The 21,954-nt window shown below is 40.5% G+C and overlaps 1 protein-coding gene and 1 pseudogene across 1 annotated transcript in view; one reads left to right on the top strand and one right to left on the bottom strand.

Annotated features, from left to right (window-relative positions):
• The window catches only part of IFT57 (intraflagellar transport 57), a 73,742-nt gene extending 54,170 nt beyond the window's left edge, over positions 1-19,572 (top strand). The window contains exons 7-11 of the mRNA XM_020896305.2: positions 13,179-13,250; positions 14,524-14,655; positions 15,960-16,022; positions 18,123-18,189; positions 19,180-19,572. Of these exons, the coding sequence (XP_020751964.2) occupies positions 13,179-13,250; positions 14,524-14,655; positions 15,960-16,022; positions 18,123-18,189; positions 19,180-19,358 (513 nt within the window). The 3' untranslated portion in view covers positions 19,359-19,572. The remainder of the gene's footprint in view (positions 1-13,178; positions 13,251-14,523; positions 14,656-15,959; positions 16,023-18,122; positions 18,190-19,179) is intronic.
• LOC139031038 (HUWE1-associated protein modifying stress responses 1 pseudogene) lies at positions 9,687-10,996 on the bottom strand (annotated as a pseudogene).
• Positions 19,573-21,954: the final 2,382 nt, after the last annotated feature.

A 21,954-nucleotide genomic window follows, 5' to 3' on the forward strand; every position in this document is an offset into this window, starting at 1 on the left:
TTTCCTATTTTAGTCATCATGGTGGGTTTCCTGTGATGTCTCATTGTCATTTTAATTTGCTTTTTCCTGACTCCTGATGAAGTCGTGCCCCTTTTCATATGTTTATTTGGCAATTGGGTATTCCCCTTTGTCTTTTCCTATTGGGTTACCTGCTTTTTCTTTTGATTTATAGAAGTTTTTTTTAATATACCCTGGACATGAGTCCTTTGTCAGATATATTACTATGTGTTGTGCATATCCACCTTTTGGCTTTCTTTTCACTCTTATTGGTGTACTGTGATAAAATGGCTTAATTGTAATATACTCAAAATGATCTGTTTTGGAGAGTGGAATATGGCTGATATTTGTGTTTTAATCTTTGTTTGAATAATCTTTATTTAAATCTAGGTTTAAGAATCCTTGCTTCCCAGTGTCACAAAGATAATCTCCTGTTTTCTTCTTGACGCTGTATTGTTTACCTTTTTCATTGAGATCTGCAGTCCATCTAGTATTTATTCTTATATACAGTGTGAGCGTGTAGGGCAGAACTCAAGATTTATTTGGTTTTCATGTTTATGCAATTGACCCAATTTATTTAAAAAATTTTTCTTTTTACCAGTACTCTGCTTTGTCATAAAAAGAGAACATGTTTTTGTGGGTCTGTATCTGGACATTCTGTTTTATTTCATTGGTCTGTTTGTTTCAGTTTGTTTTAGATTTTATTTTCTGTTTTATTTGTTGCTGCTATTTAAAAATACATTTATCTGTGTATGTGTGTATTTGTACACACCTCCAGCAAACTTGCTAAACTCACTTATTCATTCTAACTGTAGGCCTGTAGGTTCTTTTGCATTTTCTGTGTACACAATTATATTATCTGCAAATAAGATCCATCTTATTTCTTTCTTTATAAGCCTTAGCCCTTTTATCTCCTTTGTCTTGTCTGAAATATACTGATTAAGAATCCTAGCCTATGTTGGATATACGTGGCATTAGCAGGGAGAAAGCTTTCACTATTTCAGGTTTACCATGAAGGATGATGTTAGCTTTATGACTTTTATAAATATCATAAGATAGGTTAAGGAACTTTCTTTTTTGTTCCTAGCTTATTGAGTTATTATTATGGGTGGTGTTATATTTTTTCAAGTGATTTCTTTATTCATCTGTTGAAATGAGCATTTGATTTCTCTCTCACTGTTTTCTCTCGTTATAGTAGTTTACTGAGTGTTTAACTAACCTTGCCTTTTGGAATTAGTGTCCCTTAATCATGTCATATTATCTTTTTGTATGTTACTGGATTCTGTTGGCTGTTAGGTTTTTATATCTCTACAAAAGACACTGATCTGTATTTTTTTCTTGTTTTTTAGATATCTTTGTCAGGTTCTTATGTGATGCCCTGAGGTTCTTATAAACAAGTTGGCAGTTGCTCTCCCTTTTTCTTCTGTTTTCTGGCAGAGTTCACATAAGGTTCTTGTTATTTCTTTCTTACGTGTTTGAGAAAGCTCACTGATAATGCCATATAGGTATAGGAATCCCCTGGCGGCCCAGCGTCCACGGCTGAGGGCGCAGATTCAGTCCCTGATAGAGGAACTGGGTTCGCACAGGCCATGCAGCGCGGCCAGAGGCAGAACAGGACGTGCAGGTGAAGCATGTAGGTGGCTATTTCTTTGTGAAAAAGTTTTAATTACGTATGTTTATCCTAAGATGTTTCATATTTTTTCATTATACTCTTGATATATAAATACATTCTTATAAAAATTCAAATATTAAAGGTAAAACTAAAGGCTCCTTTAACCATCACCGCATAAAATTTTCAGTTGTGCTTTACTGCATTTCATCAGAGAAATGACGTCATATCCTGTGGTGGTCTTTCAGGTTTAGGCTCTGCCCAATTAGCCTGTGTGAGAGCTTGGGCAGTCTACTTTGAAGCAGCCACATCTCAATATCCTCATGAAGTTTTTAAGAGAATCACATGTGGTGATTTTAGAAACAATGTTTAACATAGTGTCTGACACATACAAAGCATTCCTTGAATATTAACATTGAAGTTGCTATTATTAGACTTTAAAAGGTCTCAGAATGGATGTAAGGTACCTAGGATTTCCTCCCCAGAGTGATTTTTTAAAATTCCCAGAGAATGTGAATTCAGAGTTGAGACAAGTGCTCAGGCCTGGTGCACTGGGAAGACCCAGAGGGATGGGGTGGAGAGGGAGGTGGGAGGGGGGACCGGGATGGGGAATACATGTAAATCCATGGCTAATTCATTTCAATGTATGACAAAAACCACTGCAATGTTGTAAAGTAATTAGCCTCCAACAAATAAAAATAAATGGAAGAAAAAAAAAAAAACAAACAAACAAAAAAAAAGATTTAATAGGAAAAAATGGGTTAGGCACTTCTCATGGAGGGAGCCCGTAAAAGCTGTTGTAAATGGTTTTATATTCATTAAAATAAAACTACAAAACCAGCACAATGAATGAAGATTTCATCACTAATTATTCATAGCAGAACTGAGGGAGGAGCAATAAGAACAGAGGGAAAAGGTGGGACACGCAGCGGAAGTCACATTCTGTGACCCTTGGGGGCTGGAGCGGGAGGCGCCCGTGGATCAGTCAGCTGTGCCCTGGCGTGGACTTTGCCTGAGCCCGCAAGAAAACCATCCCACTACACACGAGGGTGCCTTCCTCAGCTTCTCTGTATCGAGAGTCCTTGGCACGACGCCTTTCCACACATAAAGAAGCTCAAACTTGGGTGGAAAAAAAAAAAAACTGAGAGTTTGACATTTCACAAGTTGTAAATTAGTAAAACTTATACACAGATAAAAGTTCCATTTGCCATCCCTAGCTCATGTTTCAGACTCTTTTCCCTGCTATTTCAGAGAGGCGCTTTAAGTGCTAAGGTGGGAAAAAACAAGATGTCTGTATGTATGCAAAGGAGATCGTTGAGGTGGTGTTCTGTTGAAGTAAAACCCAAAGATCTGTGGTCTTGCAGTCACCTTAGCTTTGTAACTAGATTCATACATTTTGATTTTGTGGTATACCATGAGTCACCATCTGCAGAGATGTGATCACAGTTCTCCAGTTCCTGAAAAAGGGAGATATATAATTTGGTACGCAAGAGTTTGGAACAGGGAGGGGAATTAGATGCAGCAGTGCCTTTGCCATCTACCTCACAGTGACAGAATTACACACGAGATTTTGCATGAAAGGATTTGTGAAATAGAAGGAAAACCTAAAGAAATGATAGGCTTTCTAAAAGTAGGAAGTCTAAAGAAATAATATTCTAGATCATTGTTAGTTTTCTCATTTCCGTAGAGAGAAGAAGTGTGCCAGGTTAGGCCCAAAGCTCGCCTTCGATAGCCATGAGAAATAGTGCTTAATAGACACACACGGAGCGCTTTGGAATAGGTGACCGGTAACCTGTGGTCGTCCATGTGATCCCACTTCACACGTAACAGAGGGAATTCTTGGTTTACCTTAGGTGCTCTTCGGTAGTTCATTTTATGACAGAGAAAAGCAGCATACAGCCTGTGCAAGAGGCACCGGCGTCGAATGCTTTCCACTTTCCAGACATGAAGCTTGGAAAGGTCATTTAACCTGATTCTTTTTTTCCTTATAAAAAATTACGTATATATAGTCAGATTTCTGTCTCACAAACCACCCCCGAATCAGTGGTTTACGACAATAATGACACACGTTTCTTCTCACTCGAGACACGCATCTGTCGATGGGTGGCTCAGCTGCGGCTCTGCTCCGGCTGCTTTCCATGGTTCTATTCTCAGACCCACAGGATAAGCCCTTTGTGGGGCTTGCCTGTTACCACGGCTGAAAGAAAGGGCAGGTGAGTTGACGATGCCTCTCAGAGCTCCTGCACAGTCCTGGCACAGGCCATGTCCATCATCATCCCACTGGCCGGAGAGAATGGCGTGGCCAAGGCCAGCATGCCTGGAGCGGTGAAGCGCACCCCTCCACAGCCAGCAGCAGGTCACATACCCCCGTTACAGGGGAGGGAGCGGTGAGAAGGAAGGGACGGGGCATCCGATGGTGCTCTGAAACGAGCGTCTCAGACAGGAAAGTGTTTAACAGTGCCTCCTGACCGAATGGGTTCTCCCTTATTTAAGAATTGCTGTTATTGCTTAACAGTTCTTCTTACTGTTCCTCATTTGGAGGACCGGATCCTAACGTATCATTGAAACCTATATTCTCCATTCTTACCACAAACCTCTCTAAGGGTTTTAACTCTCAGTTGTGGTTTTTAAAGCCGTGTATTCATGTTCTGGGCCCTCCCAGGTGGCTCAGTGGTGAAGGATCTGCCTGCGACTTAGGAGACACAGGTTCGATTCCTGGGTCGGGAAGATCCCCTGAAGAAGAAAATGGCAACCTACTTCAGGATTCTTGCCTGGGAAATCCCATGGACCGGGGAGCCTGGTGGGCTACAGTCCATGGGGTCAAAGAAAAGAGTTGGATACAACTTAGCAAGTAAACAACATTCATGTTTTTAAGATGTTACAAGTACAGTTATTTATATCCTCTATTATAGCTATATTAAACCCCTTTCAGAAATGTCTTTGGGCTCCCAGAAAGTCTTTGACATTTTTTCCCCTGATGATTAAAAGTGACAAGATTCTCTTATAGGAAATTGGGAAAGTGTTGTTAGAATGAGGAAGAAATTTAAAATACCAATAGCCAAATCCCATCTTAATAAACATGTAAAAATATACACAGATATTAATTTTTACTAAGTGGACAGCTGATGAATGTACTCTGTTGGCAGAGTTTTTCCACCTTACTGTATGCTACATGTGTGAAAAACAGGCTTCTTTTCCTATGAAGTATTTTTGATATGAATTTAACATTTTAATACACAGTATTATATATTGAATATGCAATGGAATTTTAAAATCCAGTGGTAAGCGCTTATGAGCCCAGTACCCAGCCTGAGAGAGAAGGGCCGTCACAATACCCTGGGAGCTGTCCGCGTCCTGCCCCTCCCCAGCCCCACCCCGCAGGTCGCCACTCCCCTCTGATTTGTTACTGCCAGTAGCTGCTGCTGCCTCTTCTTTTTTTCCCCCCTTTTTAGTGTTTTCACATATGTGTGTGTCCTTCCCAGGTGGCTCAGTAAAGAATCTACTTGCAACATAGGAGACCCAGCTTCCATCCCTGGGTCGGGAAGGTCCCCTGGAGAAGGCAATGGCAACCCACTCCGGTACTCTTGCCTGGAGAATCCCACGGACAGAGGAGCCTGGTGGGCTACAGTCCACGGGGTCACATAGAGTCGGGCATGACTTGGCGACTAACATAGCAACATGTGTGTACATCTCCAAGTAGTGTATCCTTGACTTTTGCTTTGAGCTTTATAAAAACATTATCATACTACATTGTTTTGAGGAATGAAGTGAATGTTGCAGAATTAGTTTAAATCGTCCTCTACTGTTAGATATTTAGAGAGTGTTCTGCTATTTTACACAGAGTTTATACATTGACCTTTGTGTGTATCCCCAATTATTTCCTTGGGAATAATTTCTAGAGGTGAAATGCTGGGTTAAAGTGTAGGAACACTTTTATAAGGCTTTTATAAAAATAGTTGTACATCAGGAAATGTGTCCATCTCAAAGATTTTAAGAAGACAAGCATTCAAATTTGCCTGGCAGATAATTATAGATCATTACTAGTTTTCCACTTTAAAAGGCAATAAGAATACACAAATGTCCCGTTAGCTGATCAGATTAGAAAGTCCAAAACCAAATTCCTCAGTATTGCTGACTCCCTGAAATCGGTTCTGTTCCTGTCACGCTGTGATTGTACTATGCTGTCAGTTCCTAAGACTGGAAACCTTGCAGCCATCTGTCTACTTGCCCACGTCCCCTTCAGCCCCCTCACACTTCCCCTGGGTCAGTAATCAGATAGTCTGTCTCTACAGTGTCGCTGGGACCCGCCCCTTCCCTTCCACTCTCCCTAGCTCTGCTCTGATGAAGCCCTGCTGGTCTGTCCCTGGACCACGACACAGCATCTTAACTGGCCTGCTGCCTGCCTTCAGTCTTAGCCCTGCACTCTGTTACTTTCTCAAAACACAGACTTGTCTTTAAAACTGAAACCAAAAGTCTTTGATAGCTCTCCATTATCTCTACAAGATAAAATCCACACTCCTTAATTAAAGCCCTGGATCTAATTTAACCTGCCATCAACAGCTTTGTTTCCTTGTGATTCAACCACTCCACCCCACCCCACCCCACCCTAAGAACTTTGTGTGTTATATTCTAGCCGGCCTGGGCTGCTTGTTCTCTATATATTTTTCTGTTTTCCCTTGTTCTCGTTACTCCCTCAGCCTAAAATACTGTTCCTCTTCCCCTCCTCTTCAGCATGCTGAAATGCTGCTACTCATGTTTCAAGGTTCCAATGAAATGCCAGCTCCTCCATGGAGCTTACCATCAATGTAAGTTATTATAGTCACACACAGATAAGTCAAGCATGTTTGCTTCTCTCAAAATACTTTGAATATCAAAACATGAAAAAAAATACATGTTTTAAACATTTGCTGGATAGAAAACAATGCTAGGTAGAAAAAAAGTAGAACATAAAACTATTTTAAACACCAGTTACACTAAATTTTAAATGTACATATAAATATATGTGTGTTTATACATTTATATGTGTTTATATATACACACATCTACATATGTATCTACTGACAGACTGATAGGAATACTTGAGCTTGATGTTTATTAAGCTTCTAACATTTTTTTTTAAATCAGGCAGGATGAATACTTCTTTACAAAATTATTATAATGATACTTGTTAGGTTCATTAACTTTCATCAAGATGCTTGCTTGAGCTTAAACGGGTTTCCATTTTGAAACTTAACCGTCTTAGGTCTAGTTGCAGGAGGCCAGCCAGTTGCTTCTCCTTCTTTCTCCCATGTTGACTGGCTTAGTTGGAGGAGCCTGTTTCCTGGTCACGTCCGTCTAACCATAGTCCTAGGTCGTGAGCAGTCCCCTCAACTATACAATAAAGCCTTTTCTCTAGATGACTGTTAGATGGGTGAATCCATGATCTTCAAGGTTCTTTCCACGCTCTGTTTTCTGAGATACTTTCCACTCATGAGACAGAAAAAATGTTTAAGGACACAGGAAAGTGCTGTTTGTTCTCTGCTCTAGGGTTTCCCTGGTGGCTCAGGCAGTAAAGAATCTGCCTGCAATGCAGGAGACCCAGCTTTGATCCCCAGGTCAGGAAGATCTGGAGAAGGGACTGGCTTCCCACTCTCGTATTCTTTCCTGAGGAGCCTGGCAGGCTACAGTCGATGGGGTTGCAGAGTTGGACACAACTGAGCAACAGACACTTCTTTCACTAGCACCTTCACTGGTGTCAAGCAGCCAATGTCCCCCCTTTATTAACTCTGAACTGCCAAAAGATACTGTGTGGGAATTAGTGCACTGGGCCTCTGATCCACATGCACCGCTACCTCTGGGGCCATGGACGTGGTCCTTTCTGTTGCCGGGAATCTGTTTGCCTATCTGTGAAATGATGACCGTCAGGCTAGATGCCCTTTGAGCTTCTTTGCAGATGTAATGTAATTTCATAATTGATACATGTGAAATACCCAAGGACTTTTTACCATATAATCACAGGCACATGTTTCAAAGTTAAGAAATCTTTAGAATGGAACTATTCACAAAAGAGCTTTTCCTTCATAAAGTGGTGTAGATATAAAATGGGAGCAGGAAGGGAGAAAATGCAGGAAGGTATGTGTGTTTGAGGGATAGCCTGGCCCCATCACTTACTTCAACTCACCTTAGTATTTTTTCTCTTCTGATGAATATTTCCCAAGTCTTAGAATTGTTACCTTTAGTAATATAAATCAAAAATTTTGAGAATCTCTTCTAAGAAATTAAAATGTTGGGATAGATTTTAAATATGCACACAAATTTAGATCAGTCTAGAAGTAGAAGAATATGTCTCAAATATATGAACTCTAATAATCATTATAGATATTTCTTTTTTTTTTTTTTTAAGTTTTTCAAAAGTTTAATGGAGCCAATATATAAATTGTGTTCTGGCAGACGTGAAGACCTGCTTTCTCTTACCAAAGAAAATGGCACATATTTTATCAAAATTTGACAATCCAGAGTAAAGGGTACTGAGATTCAGAGCACCAACTAAAACAAAAACCACCAAAAAAATTTTTTGTCACTAACCTGGAGAGAGGAACTACAACCAAGGCATAAAGGGGAGATTAAATATGTGTTCCTCAGCCTCAAAAACCTTTAGGAAGGAGTTCTGACCTCTTGTGAGCAACGCTTCACACCGTCAAACCCAATTCCAGAATCTAAATTTACAAAGATAGAAAAACAAAGATAACTCCAAATGCATTTCTTGGTATATTCCAAAGGGAAGTGTAAAGTATTGAGAATACATAGGCTTGCCCATTTCCTGTATAATAATAAACTGTTAACAATTCTTCCCATCATATTAAAAAAAAAATCCACTTTTGCAAAAATTTGGAAATGCCTCACTTTCATTCCTAGGTTTAGCATGGAATTGACTTTCTTTAAATAAGGGCTGTATCTATAGTGAATACAGAACTCCAGTTCACACATTTCCATTCACATCCCACCCATCAACGAATATTATGGTGAACTTAGCAAAATTTCTTCAAAGATTATTAAATGGCTGGAGAAAATTGCAAACGTTAACAAAGTGCTGTGAGTAATTACTGGAAAAACCCTTACACTGATTTGCAATAGTCTTTAAAGGATAAAAAACAGGAAGTAACTGATACTGAACTGTAAGTTTGCAAGGAAACATTTTCACTGTCCTACTTGAGATATATATATATATATATATATATAAAATAGTATGATAGAATAAATTACAGTACCTGGCAGGCTGACATCAGTTCTTCATCTATAAAAAGACTACCATTCAGTTCAAGATATTAAAAATGAAGATGAAACATGCTCTAAAACTTTGTAGCTACAAGAGGTCTTATATTTACTCAAAAGAGGAATCTATTGAGAACTTTTATTTAGGTCTAACCTAACATCTAGAGGACTTCCATGTGATTCCATCTTTTCCCAGAATGAGATTCCAAACTGCACTTTCTAGGAGAGGGATTTGGAGAGTTGGGTTCTGCTATTTAAATTGGGATCACATTATTAGCAGACAAAAGACCTTTCTCTTTCACCCATTCCAACGGAAACTGCACAAAGCAGAACATTCATGAAAAACGTAAATATGAAAGACTACAATGCTGAGCCTCTCCCACCACCCATCTCCCTCTCACTAATACTGAACCAAAAAGGAAGCCTGTTCTCAAGAGTTCGTGACCTCTCTACTTCAGGTCACCATGAATGCAGTCAACATGTTTACATTTACCATAAGGATAGTACCCTGCTTGGGAAGTAGTACTTGTCTTAAAAATGAATTATTTTAAGCCTATAGGGTTAATTGGGGGAGTGGGGCAATTTAATATTGCTACTTTTAGAGCACTAACACACACAAAGTGAATCCAATAAGGTTCTGTGTATTGATTCAGTATTAACTGCATGACCATCATAGCACCTCTTTACATCACACAATCACCAGAATTATAGACTGCTTCAAAAACTAAAAAATAGGATACAGTTCAATAATAATTCAAAGTTGCACGCTGTTACTAGAGAGAAACCAGGTGCGTGGTACAGTGCTGCTGCAAAAATGGAAGCCTGGAGATTTGACGAGGAAGCCAAATCGTGTGTTTTAGACAATTTTAGGAACCTGGCAATACTGTTGAAGCAAAATACTCAACACAGCAGGAAATGGACCCTTCCCCCCCACCCCCAAAAAACCATTTTATAACCAAATAGACATCTGATATTTCCTTTCCCTTTGAGAATCAATACAGTTAAGGTCACTTTTAGCCTTGAAACGGATATATGTTTGCCTACGAGGACCCTACGACATGGTATCTGATGTCCTCTGCTAGGGTTATAGTTTTAAGAAAGCTATAATTACAAGAGGCATCTACTATAAATACCTAGAACTTTCTTTTTATGGCAACCACTATAGGATTCACTTGTCTTAAACAGGGAACAGTGGAAGATGGCCTCATATGTTTCCTTTGCAATAATAGTAATATGTTGAGGATCAAGTGGCTTTCAAGCAGCATGGTGGGTGTGGAAAATGTCTGCAGTTTAGATCATTCTGTTGCGTTTATGGGTTGGTGAGTCTGTAATGACATCCCCACACTGGGCTGAGGTACGCTTTCTAGTTCCACCATTGTCCAAGTGGAGTGCCATTTCTTGTGATATGAAAGTGTTCAAATCGACGTCATGGAGTCCATTTCTCCCTCGACTAGCATTCGATCCGCTGCTTACACGTGTAGGAGCGCCTGGGGCACTCGAACGCACGCTTACACTGGCCACTGCACCACTAAGACCATGCGGAGCTATGGCTTCCCGGAAGGGCTGCACATCAGTCTCTACAGACGGGCTCGTTTCCATTGAAGCAGCTCGGGTAGGGGACACTACAGTCAGTCTTGGGGGAGCTCTAGAGTTTCGTGGTGGAGGAACCTTTCCGCACAGGAAGCTGATCAGATCTTCTCTACGAATAGTTCTTCTGCGCTTTTTAACCCAAGCCAACACATCCTTATTGCGTCGCTGATAGCCAATCTGAATTCCAATATCAAAACTTCGCTGCTGAGTATCCACGCTTTCTTTGTAGAGGTTCGTGACAGCGGTAGCTCGTTTTGGAAGGGAACCCACAGAGAAAGTCCTGGCTGCTGACACACCCGGTCTTTGTAGAGCTGGGCCTCGGCGGTGGCCGAGTTCTGGAAGGGGTGCCACAGCTTCTGTCGCTTGTGCTCGGGCTGCGCGGCGGCCGCCGCCTCCTCCGGCAGCTCCGGGGCAGCTGCTCGTCCTGCTCGGCCTCGGCCAGGCACTGCCGCTCCCACTTGGAGAACCAGTGCTCGGGCCCGTGCTCCTGGATCTCGGCCTCGCCCTCCTCCTTCCGCTCCTCCATCCTCCGCGGCCGCGTCTGCGTCCTCCTCAGGCGGGGCCCCCGCGGGAGCGTCGTCGTCGAGCGGCCCGGCGGCGGCGGCGGCTCCTCGCGGCGGCCAAGGCCTCCTGCACCCCGACGGCCTACGAGCCCCGCCCCGTGGCCCCGCGCTGCCCGAGACGACCCCCTCCCCGGGCCGCCCCACCCCCGGGCCCTGCCGAAGGTCGCCGCGGACCGGATCAACGCCGCTTCCCCTTGCCTCGCCAGCGCAAGCCCGTCTACCGCCCAGCCATGGCGCCGCGGCCTCCCTAGGGCCGCTGCCGCCGCTAACCGCCTAGCCCTGCGCGCAGACCGGCTTGCGCCGCCAAGCCCACCCCGAAGACTGAGGAACGTCGTCGACGCCTCTGCGGCTGCTGGTCTCCACCCTCCCCCGCCCACATGCTGACTCTATAGATATTTCTTAAGAGAGAGACTCTGAAGTCTAAACAAGAGAGCCCCATTTTAATTTCAAGGGACAAACTAATATTTGACATATGATACTGGATTCCAGCATCAAGTTCAAACTACCTTACAGTTGCACTCGTTTCACATGCTAGCAAGGTAATGCTAAAAATCCTTCAAGCTAGGCTTCTGCAGTGTGTGAACCAAGAACTTCCAAATGTACAAGCTGGGTTTAGAAAAGGCAGAGGAACTAGAGATTAAATTGCCGACATCCATTGGATCATAGAAAAAGCAAGAGAATTCCAGAAAAACGTCTGCTTCATTTACTACACTAAAGCCTTTGTCTGTGTGGGTATAACAAACTGTGGAAAATTCTGAAAGCGATGGGAATACCAGACCACCTTACCTGCCTCCTGAGAAACCTGTATTCAGGTCAAGAAGCAACAGTTAGAACCGGACGTAGAACAACAGACTGTTTCAAAGTTGGGAAAGGAGTACGTCAAGGCTGTATATTTTGTCACCCTGCTTATTTAATTTATATGCAGAGTACATCATGTGAAATGTTGGAATGGATATATCACAAGCTGGAATCAAGACTGCCGGAAGAAATATCAACAACCTCATATATGTAGATGATACTTCCCTAATGGCAGAAAACAGAGGAACTAAAGAGCTTCTTGATGAAGGTAAAGAGGAGAGTGAGAAAACTGGCTTAAAGTTCAACATTCAGAAAACTAAGATCATGGCATCTGGTCCCATCCCTTCATGACAGATTTATGGGGAAACAATGGAAATAGTAAGAGACTTTATTTTCTTGGGCTCCAAAATCACTGCAGATGGTGATTGCAGCCATGAAATTAAGACACTTCTTCCTTAGAAGAAAAGCTATGACAAACCTAGACAGCATATAAAAAGCCCAGACATCACTTTGCTGACAAAGGTACATCTAGTCAAAGCTGTGGTTTTTCCAGTAGTCATGCACAGTTGTGAAAGTTGGACCATGAAGAATGCTGACTGCCAAAGAATTGATGCTTTTGAACTGTGGTGCTGCAGAAGACTCTTGAGAGTCCTTGGACTGCAAGGAGATCCAACCAGTCAATCCTAAAGGAAATCAACCATGAATATTCTTCGGAAGGACTGATGCTGAAGCTGAAGCTCCAATACTTTGGCCACCCGATGTGAAGAGCCAGTTAGTTGTACAAAACCCTGATGCTGGAAAAGATTGAAGGCAAGGGGAGAAGGGGACAATAGAGGACGAGATGGTTGCATGGCATCACCGACTCAATGGACATAAGTTTGAGCAGACTCTGGGAGATGGTGAAGGGTGGGGAAGCCTGGAGTGTTGCAGTCCATGGAGTCACAAAAAGTTGGACATGACTTAGCAACTGAACAAAAACTTGATTTCAGAGTTGCTTCTGTTATATATAAGTGTTACTGTTTAAACAAGTATTTCTTTTCTAGTAATTAGGTTGTTTTTTTTTTTTTTTTTTCATTTTGATGGGTAGTCATAAATATTAACCACCAGCAGTGCAGGGATAATTTATATTCAAATTGTCAGACATCACTCTGTGAACACATAAAATAATTTACATTTACATTTATTTAGAACCTTTTATCCTGAAGTGCTCTACACATATTTCTTTATAATCTGATTGCAAGCTATATATAGGCCTCTCCTACCTGAAATAGAGCAGCAACCAAAGTAATTAAAATGAAGAATACAGCTTCAAAAAAGTAGAAGAAAGAAGGAAATGTATTACTTTTTCCTCTGTGCTCTTATCCCTACAGGATTGGAGAATCCATGTTGACCAAATGCACCAGCACAAAAGTGGGATTGAATCTGCTCTAAAGGAAACCAAGGTACGTGAATTAATTCAGGTGAGTCTGTGAGTCCATTTATTCATCTGTGGAGCACCTGTTAAGGGAAAATATGAAAGAAAAATGGCCCAGTCCTTACCTTTGAGGAGTTTACTGATCAAATATACCATATTATATTTCAACAGCCCTAAGATTTAAAGCAACTAGAGAAAGGTAACTATTTAAAAGGGGTGTGTGTGTGTGTGTGTGTGTGTGTGTGTATAGTTTATTGCATACCTTAGATATAGTTTATTTATATATGTAGGTGTGTTAGAATCATTTCATCATTCTTTCCTGTTTGAATCTCAAAGAATAACAGAGCGCCAGGCCAGCAATGCCTAGAACCCCCAGCTTCCAGGCCTGCTTCCCTGCCAGTAATAGGGGCTTTGGGAGACTACCACAAGGAAGCCAAGCTGGTGTAAGGTTCTGGCTCCCAGGCTGGAGCTGTAAGTTTGGTTTGGTTTAAACAGTGTCAGTTTATTTTCTCGTGGTTCCAGAGGCTGGGAGTCTGATGTCCGGATGCCAGCGCGGCCAGGTTGCAGGGGGGGGCTCTGTCCCTGGCTCACATGCAGCCACTTAACGCTGTGTCCTCACGTGGGGAAGGAGAGCTATGACGTCTCTTGCTCATATTGTAATGACACCAGTTCTGTGAGCTCCACTCTGATGACCTCATTTAATCAAAATCACCTCCTAAAAGGCCCCAGTGCAGTCACTTGAGGGGAGGTGGGCGAAAGGAAGGCATCAACATGTTAATTTCGGAAAACACAATTCAATCATAGCAAGACTGCTCATGCCAAAGTATGCATCTGCTGTAGAACCCCTTTCTTCCTCTGGATGCCACTCACAACTGGCATCTTTCTTGCATCACCTAATGATGTCACTGCAGACCAGAGCTATAAGTTTAATGATCTACTTCCAGCTGCGATAGTCCAGTCATCCTTGAATTGTGCTTGTAAGAAAATCATGTTATTCCTTTACCTACTTTGATTGTGAACTTTAAAGCAAATTCCACTCACATACATTTTGGATTTGCATAAGGATAAATAAATCAACTAACACTACCAGGTGTTTTTTAATTTTAACATTCTGCAAAATGTGACTAAAATAATTCTCATTGCAGACTTTTTTGTTACTGAAAATTTCAAACTGTTTCGTCTTTTTCATTTGTGACTAAGAATTTGTGGGCTGAACGGAGGGAGATTTAACCCATTTAAAACTACTTTGGAAAAATGTATCTATGCATTCTTTGCCTATTAAAATTTCATGAAATTTCTAGGGATTTTTGGACAAACTTCATAATGAAATTAGTAGGACTCTGGAAAAGATCGGCAGCCGAGAAAAGTACATCAACAATCAGCTCGAGCACTTGGTTCAGGAATATCGCGCAGCTCAAGCCCAGCTGAGTGAGGTGAGTGAAGAGTGACACCCAGGGCTCACTCCAGTCCGTGACTCTGACCCTAAACCTGGCGCAGCGCTTCTCTTCTAGAGGGCCATGCAGTGCGTTTCACAGGCAGCACCCAGTAATTCTCTGCCCGCATTAGGAAGCCAATGGAACTTGTCGTCTCCATTTTACGTGTCCTAGAAGTGACATCCTAGGAGTCTTTAAAATGCATTTCTTCATCTGATTGAACTAAGAGAGGTCGTATATTCCTTGGAAAAGGGACCGAGTGTCAGGACACCTGGTTTTGTTGCTAAGTCTGCTGCGGATTGACTGTCTGAGCAGGAGGAGGTAGATGAGTATGCATTTACAGGTGTCAGGGAGCAGAGACAGCCTTGCCACGGTGGCTTACAACCACGCAGTAAGGCATGGGAAAGCGAGACACCGTCAAAGACCACAGTTTAATTAATTAAATGAGCAAATATTTTGATCCTTTCAAAGTTTTAGAATTTCAACCAAAAATAAAAACCTTCAGCCTTGGAAAGCAGCCAGGCTTTGTCCCAGCAGCAGGGATCTAACGGCTTCTCTCTGGGGTTTATGCTCCCCACTGTCCTGATGTTGAGGAAGACCTCCAAGAGCATCTGCAGGTGTCAGCTGAAGGCAGACAAGGTTGGGAGCAGAAAAGAATGGAAATAAACTGGAGATACTTTTGTTTTAATACTTTTAGGAGTTCTCAAAGACGAAGCAGAAACTAACCATGTTTTTTACTGTTTGTTTAATTAACTGTTCACACATATACACACGTATTCATGGATATTTTTACTTTTAAAATGCTGTAAAAAGTCTCTGATTAAAGCCACCCTGTATCTCTTAAACACTGACACTAAATCATTGTTAAATTAGTTCCCAAGAACATATTCTATATTGTCACACTGCTTGTTAAATCTTACTAATTACTGATTCTGATGCTCTGTTGTTTTTGAGAATGAGTTGTCTCTGCATAGCAGGCAGGTTAGATCAACCAGAGCCGTTGTCTAGACTGTTTAGGAATGGCTGAGGACAAATTTTTATTGTGAATCGTGGCCCTGTGTGTTACACAGTCAGTATATGATGGTTAAGGTAGTTCAGCCTTGTGTAGTGTTTTCATTAAATACATAGTGCCTATTAGGGACATTAAAATAGATGCTGTTAGAATGTCACTTTTCACAAATGTACTCACAGACAAGAAGGGGGTTGTCATAAAATGGTATGCAGAAACTGGGGTACAAAGAGGTCATATTGAAGTAATCTGCTTGTTTTGATTTTGCCATTAAACAAAGTGTTTTCTCCCTCAGGCACGGGAGCGTTACCAGCAGGGAAACGGTGGGGTGACTGAGAGGACCAGACTGCTGTCTGAGGTAAGCACCGTGTTCCCCCAGACTCGCCCGCCAGCAGGCCTGCTGTTGACAGCCTCGGACGGTTTGATACGGCTGCAGCCACGGCTGTGGACTTTAGTAACTGCTTCCTGTGGCTCCAGGTCCTTTTCTTCAGGAGAAAAGTCCCTAGATTTTCTCTTCAGTGAATCAGTTAGGTATTTATATACCTACTTATTCCCACAAAATGCCTAAAATTGTTTTACTGAATGTAACATAAAACATGCTGATAATATTAGCACGTTTATAACCTTCCTTAATCTTTTTAAAAGCATAATAATTATAATTAATATATAGAAGAGTAAGTAAAATATTTACTTAAATGTCTATAGTAAATTTTAATGTTAGTATTTAAGATATAATTTTTCTTTAATGATTGTTGTTGATAACTTGTACGTGATCCTATTTCTCTGTCCACAAACTGAGACGAGCATTTAACCCTTTCCCTTCTAAAGACTTTTTAGAAGGGATTTTTAGAATAGTCTAAAAAGAAGACTTTTTAGAATGTTTACATACATTGTTGTATTTATTTTCATCATTTTGCAAGAGACGGAAGACCTAATATATATTAGTTATATTAATAATACATGTATTATATATTATATATTAGGTCTTACCTTTAAAGATGTGTGTGTGTGTGTGTGTGTGTGTGTGTATATTAATAATATATACTCCCACTTCTCACTGAAGAGCTGAGAGGAAAAAAGACCTGACAAGACCAGTAGCCAGTGTGGGACTGAAGTCTAAGACTATCTTTGGATACATTCGCGTATAATTGTTACAAACTCTTCTGTATAGTGGGCTTCCCAGGTGGCTCAGTGGGGAAAGAACCCGCCTGCCAGTGCAGAAGACACAGGAGATGCGGGTTCAGTCCCTGGGTCGGGAAGATCCCCTGGAGGAGGAAATGGCAGCCCACTCCAGCATTCCTGCCTGGAGAAGCCCATGGACGGAGGTGGGCTGTAGTCCGTGGGGTCGCACAGAGTCTGACACGTCTGAGCAAAGCGATCAGACACACACACACATTTCTGTGCAGTAGACTTAAGCTTTTTTCCTGGAGATTATTTGAGGAGTAAATAGTTACTTTAAAATGATAAAAAATATTACTTTAGAAATATTTAGACTCCAGTCCTGTGGTGCTTCTAGGCAGATAAAACATTATACAGAACTAAAGTGTTCACTTACATTAGGTAAATTAACACTGGAAGGGAGTCCAGGGAACCATTTAGTTCTTTCGGAGTATGTAGTTATCCCCAGTAGTAACATTTCAGATGCCTGAACAAAATTAATTTGCTTTACTTGGATGTGCAGTTTATTCCCAAGGAAGTTTTTACTCACCAGTATGATCAAAAAATAAAGACTACTAAGTTACAATAATTATGGTTTGGTTCTAGATTGTATCAAAAATTTTTCAGTTTTTTAAAGGTGATACTTTCTACCAATATTAACGCTAAGTTTGGAATTTTTCTAATAACAGAGACTATATACAATTTTGAGTTGATGTAGACTTTATATAAGGTATAGCAGCACAGTATGCCTCTTGGAGTTCATGGTTTGGATAAAGCAGTTAGAATATTTTTACATATAGCCATATGGCATAAATGTTATTTTTAGTGTCCTATAGAGAAAAAGGTGGCATATTCTCTTATAAAACTATATTATTAAGAAAGCTACCTAGTAAATCTTTAGAATTCGCAAAGCCTTTAGGATGTTTATGATATTTTAATTAATAACTAGTCATTAGAGACTTGCATGGTAGATGCTGTGAGATAACTGCAAGGCTTCAGTGCCTAATGCCTAAAAAAAAAAAACTTAGATCTTTTTTATTCTGTCGTGTTACAACCTGAGACAGTTAATGAGAAAGTAATTTGGTGACGTTTAACAATAGGAGCATGCTTAGAAGATAAAAAGCTTAGCATGTCTGAATACTTTATCTTATTGTTCAAATTATGTCCAGGATACTGAAGATACCTTTGTATCCCTTATGTGTGTATTATGTCTGAATTATTTGTCTTAATACATCATTCAAAAATTTGGAAGTTTTCTTTAGAATCGAGCACTCATGAGAGCTTGTGTTCTCAATGAAAGGTCACAGAAGAGCTAGAAAAGGTGAAACAAGAAATGGAAGAAAAAGGCAGCAGTATGACTGACGGCGGTAAGCACACACTAATCTTAAGAAGAGAATGAGCGGAAGTGTCTCTGCTTAAGAAATGTATTTTTAAGAAGGTATTAATAGATAGGAAGTCTCCTTTTTAAAATGAATTTGTTTGAAGGAGGGGCACATGGTGCAAAACTGATGTCTGATAATCAGTATACTATTTCCCTTATAAATGAGCTGAGAAGAGTCATTTTTACTATCATTCAGGATTTTATTCAAACTATATCTGTTCAGAAATAGGGTAGAAAATATTTAAATATACACTTTGATACGCCTGTTTGAAAAAGGAATATTTTGTTATGTTTTCACCCAGTGAGAGTCATCATTCCATTTTATAGTACAAAACACTCAGTGTAGGTGGTGATGGATGACTCTCTGTTTCCCTCACCGCCAGTAGACCTGATGGGCAAGGGGCAGATAGGGAAGAGTTAATATTCCGACAGTAATCATCCTCCGTTGTGAGCTAAGTTACTTTGACATGGCCTGGTGGTGATTGCCCAAAGGCCTTGCTATGTTCTAGAAAGATTTTAGAGTTCTAATGGTGTATACTTGAGTGATCGCTCAAAAGGTGATGGATGAGGGTTTGCAGTACGTTTGAATGAGCCCATCAGCTATGTGTTAAAGTCATTCTTTCTTCCCTTTGTATCCTTTTTTTAATCTCCTTTCTCCCACAGTATCCCTTTTTTCCTTAGACAAATACATTAGCCCACTAAAAAATACTGAAGAACTCATTATATATCCCTTTAGCAACTCTTCCTCTAGAAAAGAAGTTCAGCCTCAGTACATCAAATGCTGCATCATTTCCCAGCCTAGAAATTTCAGGTGTTTAAAATGCCACAGCAAAACTGTGTGAATGTCAGTAAATTGTTGGCTATGTTTTTAACCCTATTTTTGGCTTAAGACAAAGTGAGGAAAATGTCATACCGTTCTGTAATAAACTGATACTCCAAATGAAAATTTGCATTCCATGCTATTTCCATTCTGCAGCTCCTCTGGTGAAGATTAAACAGAGCCTCACAAAGCTGAAGCAGGAAACCGCTCAGATGGACATCAGAGTCGGAGTCGTGGAGCACACGCTCCTGCAGTCAAAGCTGAAGGAGAAGTCCAACATGACAAGAGACATGCATGCCACCGTCATTCCAGAATCCGCAATGGGCTCTTATTAAAGCATACCGTTTTCATGCTTCCGATTATTGGTTTTTTCTAGAAAATCATATTTCATGTTGCATAGATTACAAAGCACAGTTATTCCTCATAAAGCATGTTGGTGGGTATTTTTTTACATATATACACACATATTGTATCATGATGGTTATGGATGGTCAGAACCTTTAAATTGAATATAATATTTAATAAAGTAATTTAAAATTCTCACTTTCACAGCAGCTGTCACTGATCATTACATATAGTAAAGCCCTGACCTGGTGGCCCCCTGTTCTCACGGCTGCTTGCATGTGAAGGAGAGGAGCCTGGTGCGGAGTGGGTAGGACCATGCTTTCTGCAGGTGCCGCTGGTGTCAGCACATGGACCTCTGGCGCAAGCCGGCCCCTTCCGTTTGATACACACCCAGTGATCTCAAGTGTTTCTGCTCCCAGATGCAGCCAGCAATGGCTGGGAATTCTTTCCAAAATTCCAAACTACCCTTGCCTCAACTTTATGGTTACATAAAATTACATCTGTTTAAAACATAAGAATAAAACTTCAGTATCTTTATTAACATTTGAAGTTTATAACTTATCATGACCATTTCATGACTAAACTGATTTTATATCTACTATGATCTAAAAAATAAATATTTCAGTCATGTTTGATTACGTTCCTGTAGTGAATAGAAAGGTGTATACATTTCTCAGTTCTACTTTTTTCTGTGGTATCAGATATACTAAAGAATCATTTTGCAGCAGAAGGAAGGATAGCAAGTTATGTCACAGTCAGCTTCCTGGTACTGGCAGTCTTTACTTACACAGCTTACTGAACAACTTTCTCATCTGGGATTTCTAAATTGGTGACATAAGCAATATGAGAGTGACCAGACTTGGAACTGGGGAAAACTGATGAGATATGCTCAAACCAGAAGATAGCCCACACTTATTTTTTTAAAATAAGGAGGAAAAAAGGATCTAGTGATAAATTTTGATTAGAATACTATATATATATATGTGTGTGTGTGTATGCATATATATATGAGACAGAAAAAATAAAATTCCCTTCTTATTTTTCATTCTATTATTTCCACCCTGCTTTTCTTTTAGCCTTTACTTTCCATTTATATACCCTCATACACACAAATCTTTTTCTTTCAAACTTTCTAGTGTAAGATTATATTTAGATAAATCAGTATTCATAAACTTTTTTTACTCAAGAGTGAAAGTGAAAGTCACTCAATCCTGTCTGATTCTTTGCGACCCCATGGACTATACAGTCGGTGGAATTCTCCTGGCCAGAATACTGGAGTGGGTAGCCTTTCCCTTCTCCAGGGGATCTTCCCAACCCAGGGATCAAACCCAGGTCTCTCGGGTTGCAGGCAGATTCTTTACCAGCTGAGCTATCAGGGAAGCCCATTACTCAAGAGGGTGGCAATCAATACAATGGCAAAATCAGTTTATTTAATTTGGGATAATAGGTAGTTTGAAACGAAGTCCCACGTTTTTCCCTTCCTTTATGGTCATTGGGAGGCACAGAACAGAATGACCAAAACCTAACTTTTGGACGCGCAAACTAACAGCAGTTTCCCTGGAACTTATTTGCATAGGTATTGTCATGGCTAAGTAGTAATGTGATGAATTCAATCAATGCAGAGACCCCTTCTAGATAAATGAGAGCGCTCCATAAAATGTACTTTTATTCAGAAACAAAGTGCACTCTTCATTTCATGCAAATGCAATAATCTAAGAACTCTTCCAATAACTAGTGTAAGCAACCTATTTTCACTTCCTTTGAAATAATCCAGTTTACTCAGGTTGGGACAGGTGGCCCTCCTCTCAGTTCCCATAGAGCCCAGTGAATAACAGAACTTACTGTACTATATTGTCATTAATTTTTCCTCCATCGTCTCTAATAGGTTGAGCTGCTTGAAGATAAGGAGAAAATCTTTCTTGTTTCTGTGTTCCTAACCAGGTCCTAGCACATAGGATGTGAGTCAGTAAGTGAATGGGTAGATGTATTGTGCAGTTCCAGAGTATATTGTGGATCCTATTCTACAGCAGATTAATTTAATGTTATCAAGTCTAAGATCTGACACAGTTTCAAGATAGTAATTATAAATCATAGGTCCAGGATTGGAATTGGCAGCATTAGTATGAACTCATGATTTTTCATACATTTAGATTAATTGAAAATATATTTATAGATATAGAAATACAAATACATATATACATGTGTTTACTAGTTCTGTCCTCTAAGAGGGTCTAGAAACAGTGACAGTACAATAGCAATGAGAATACCTAGCACTCATGTCTTGGTTTCTAAATTTTCTACTTAATGAAAAAAAAAACAGATTTCTTAGAAAAATTACTAATTCCTGGGTTGGGGCAGGGAAAGCACAGATGAGCCCGGAATTCTTTGCCAGATAGTAAGGACATGTGCAAAGAAGTGATGGGGATATAGCTAGAGGACGTGGACTGTAGAATATCATACTAGCCAATCTGGGACAACTGAGCATCAAAACAATTATAGTAATAAGTTATAACCCAGAGAATAAAACAACAAACTATGAATCCATACAGGTAGAGATAAATGAATCAATGGCAGAAGAGAAGGGTC

The sequence above is a fragment of the Odocoileus virginianus genome, chromosome 25 (genome assembly GCF_023699985.2).
Source record: "Odocoileus virginianus isolate 20LAN1187 ecotype Illinois chromosome 25, Ovbor_1.2, whole genome shotgun sequence".
Classification (NCBI taxonomy): domain Eukaryota; kingdom Metazoa; phylum Chordata; class Mammalia; order Artiodactyla; family Cervidae; genus Odocoileus; species Odocoileus virginianus.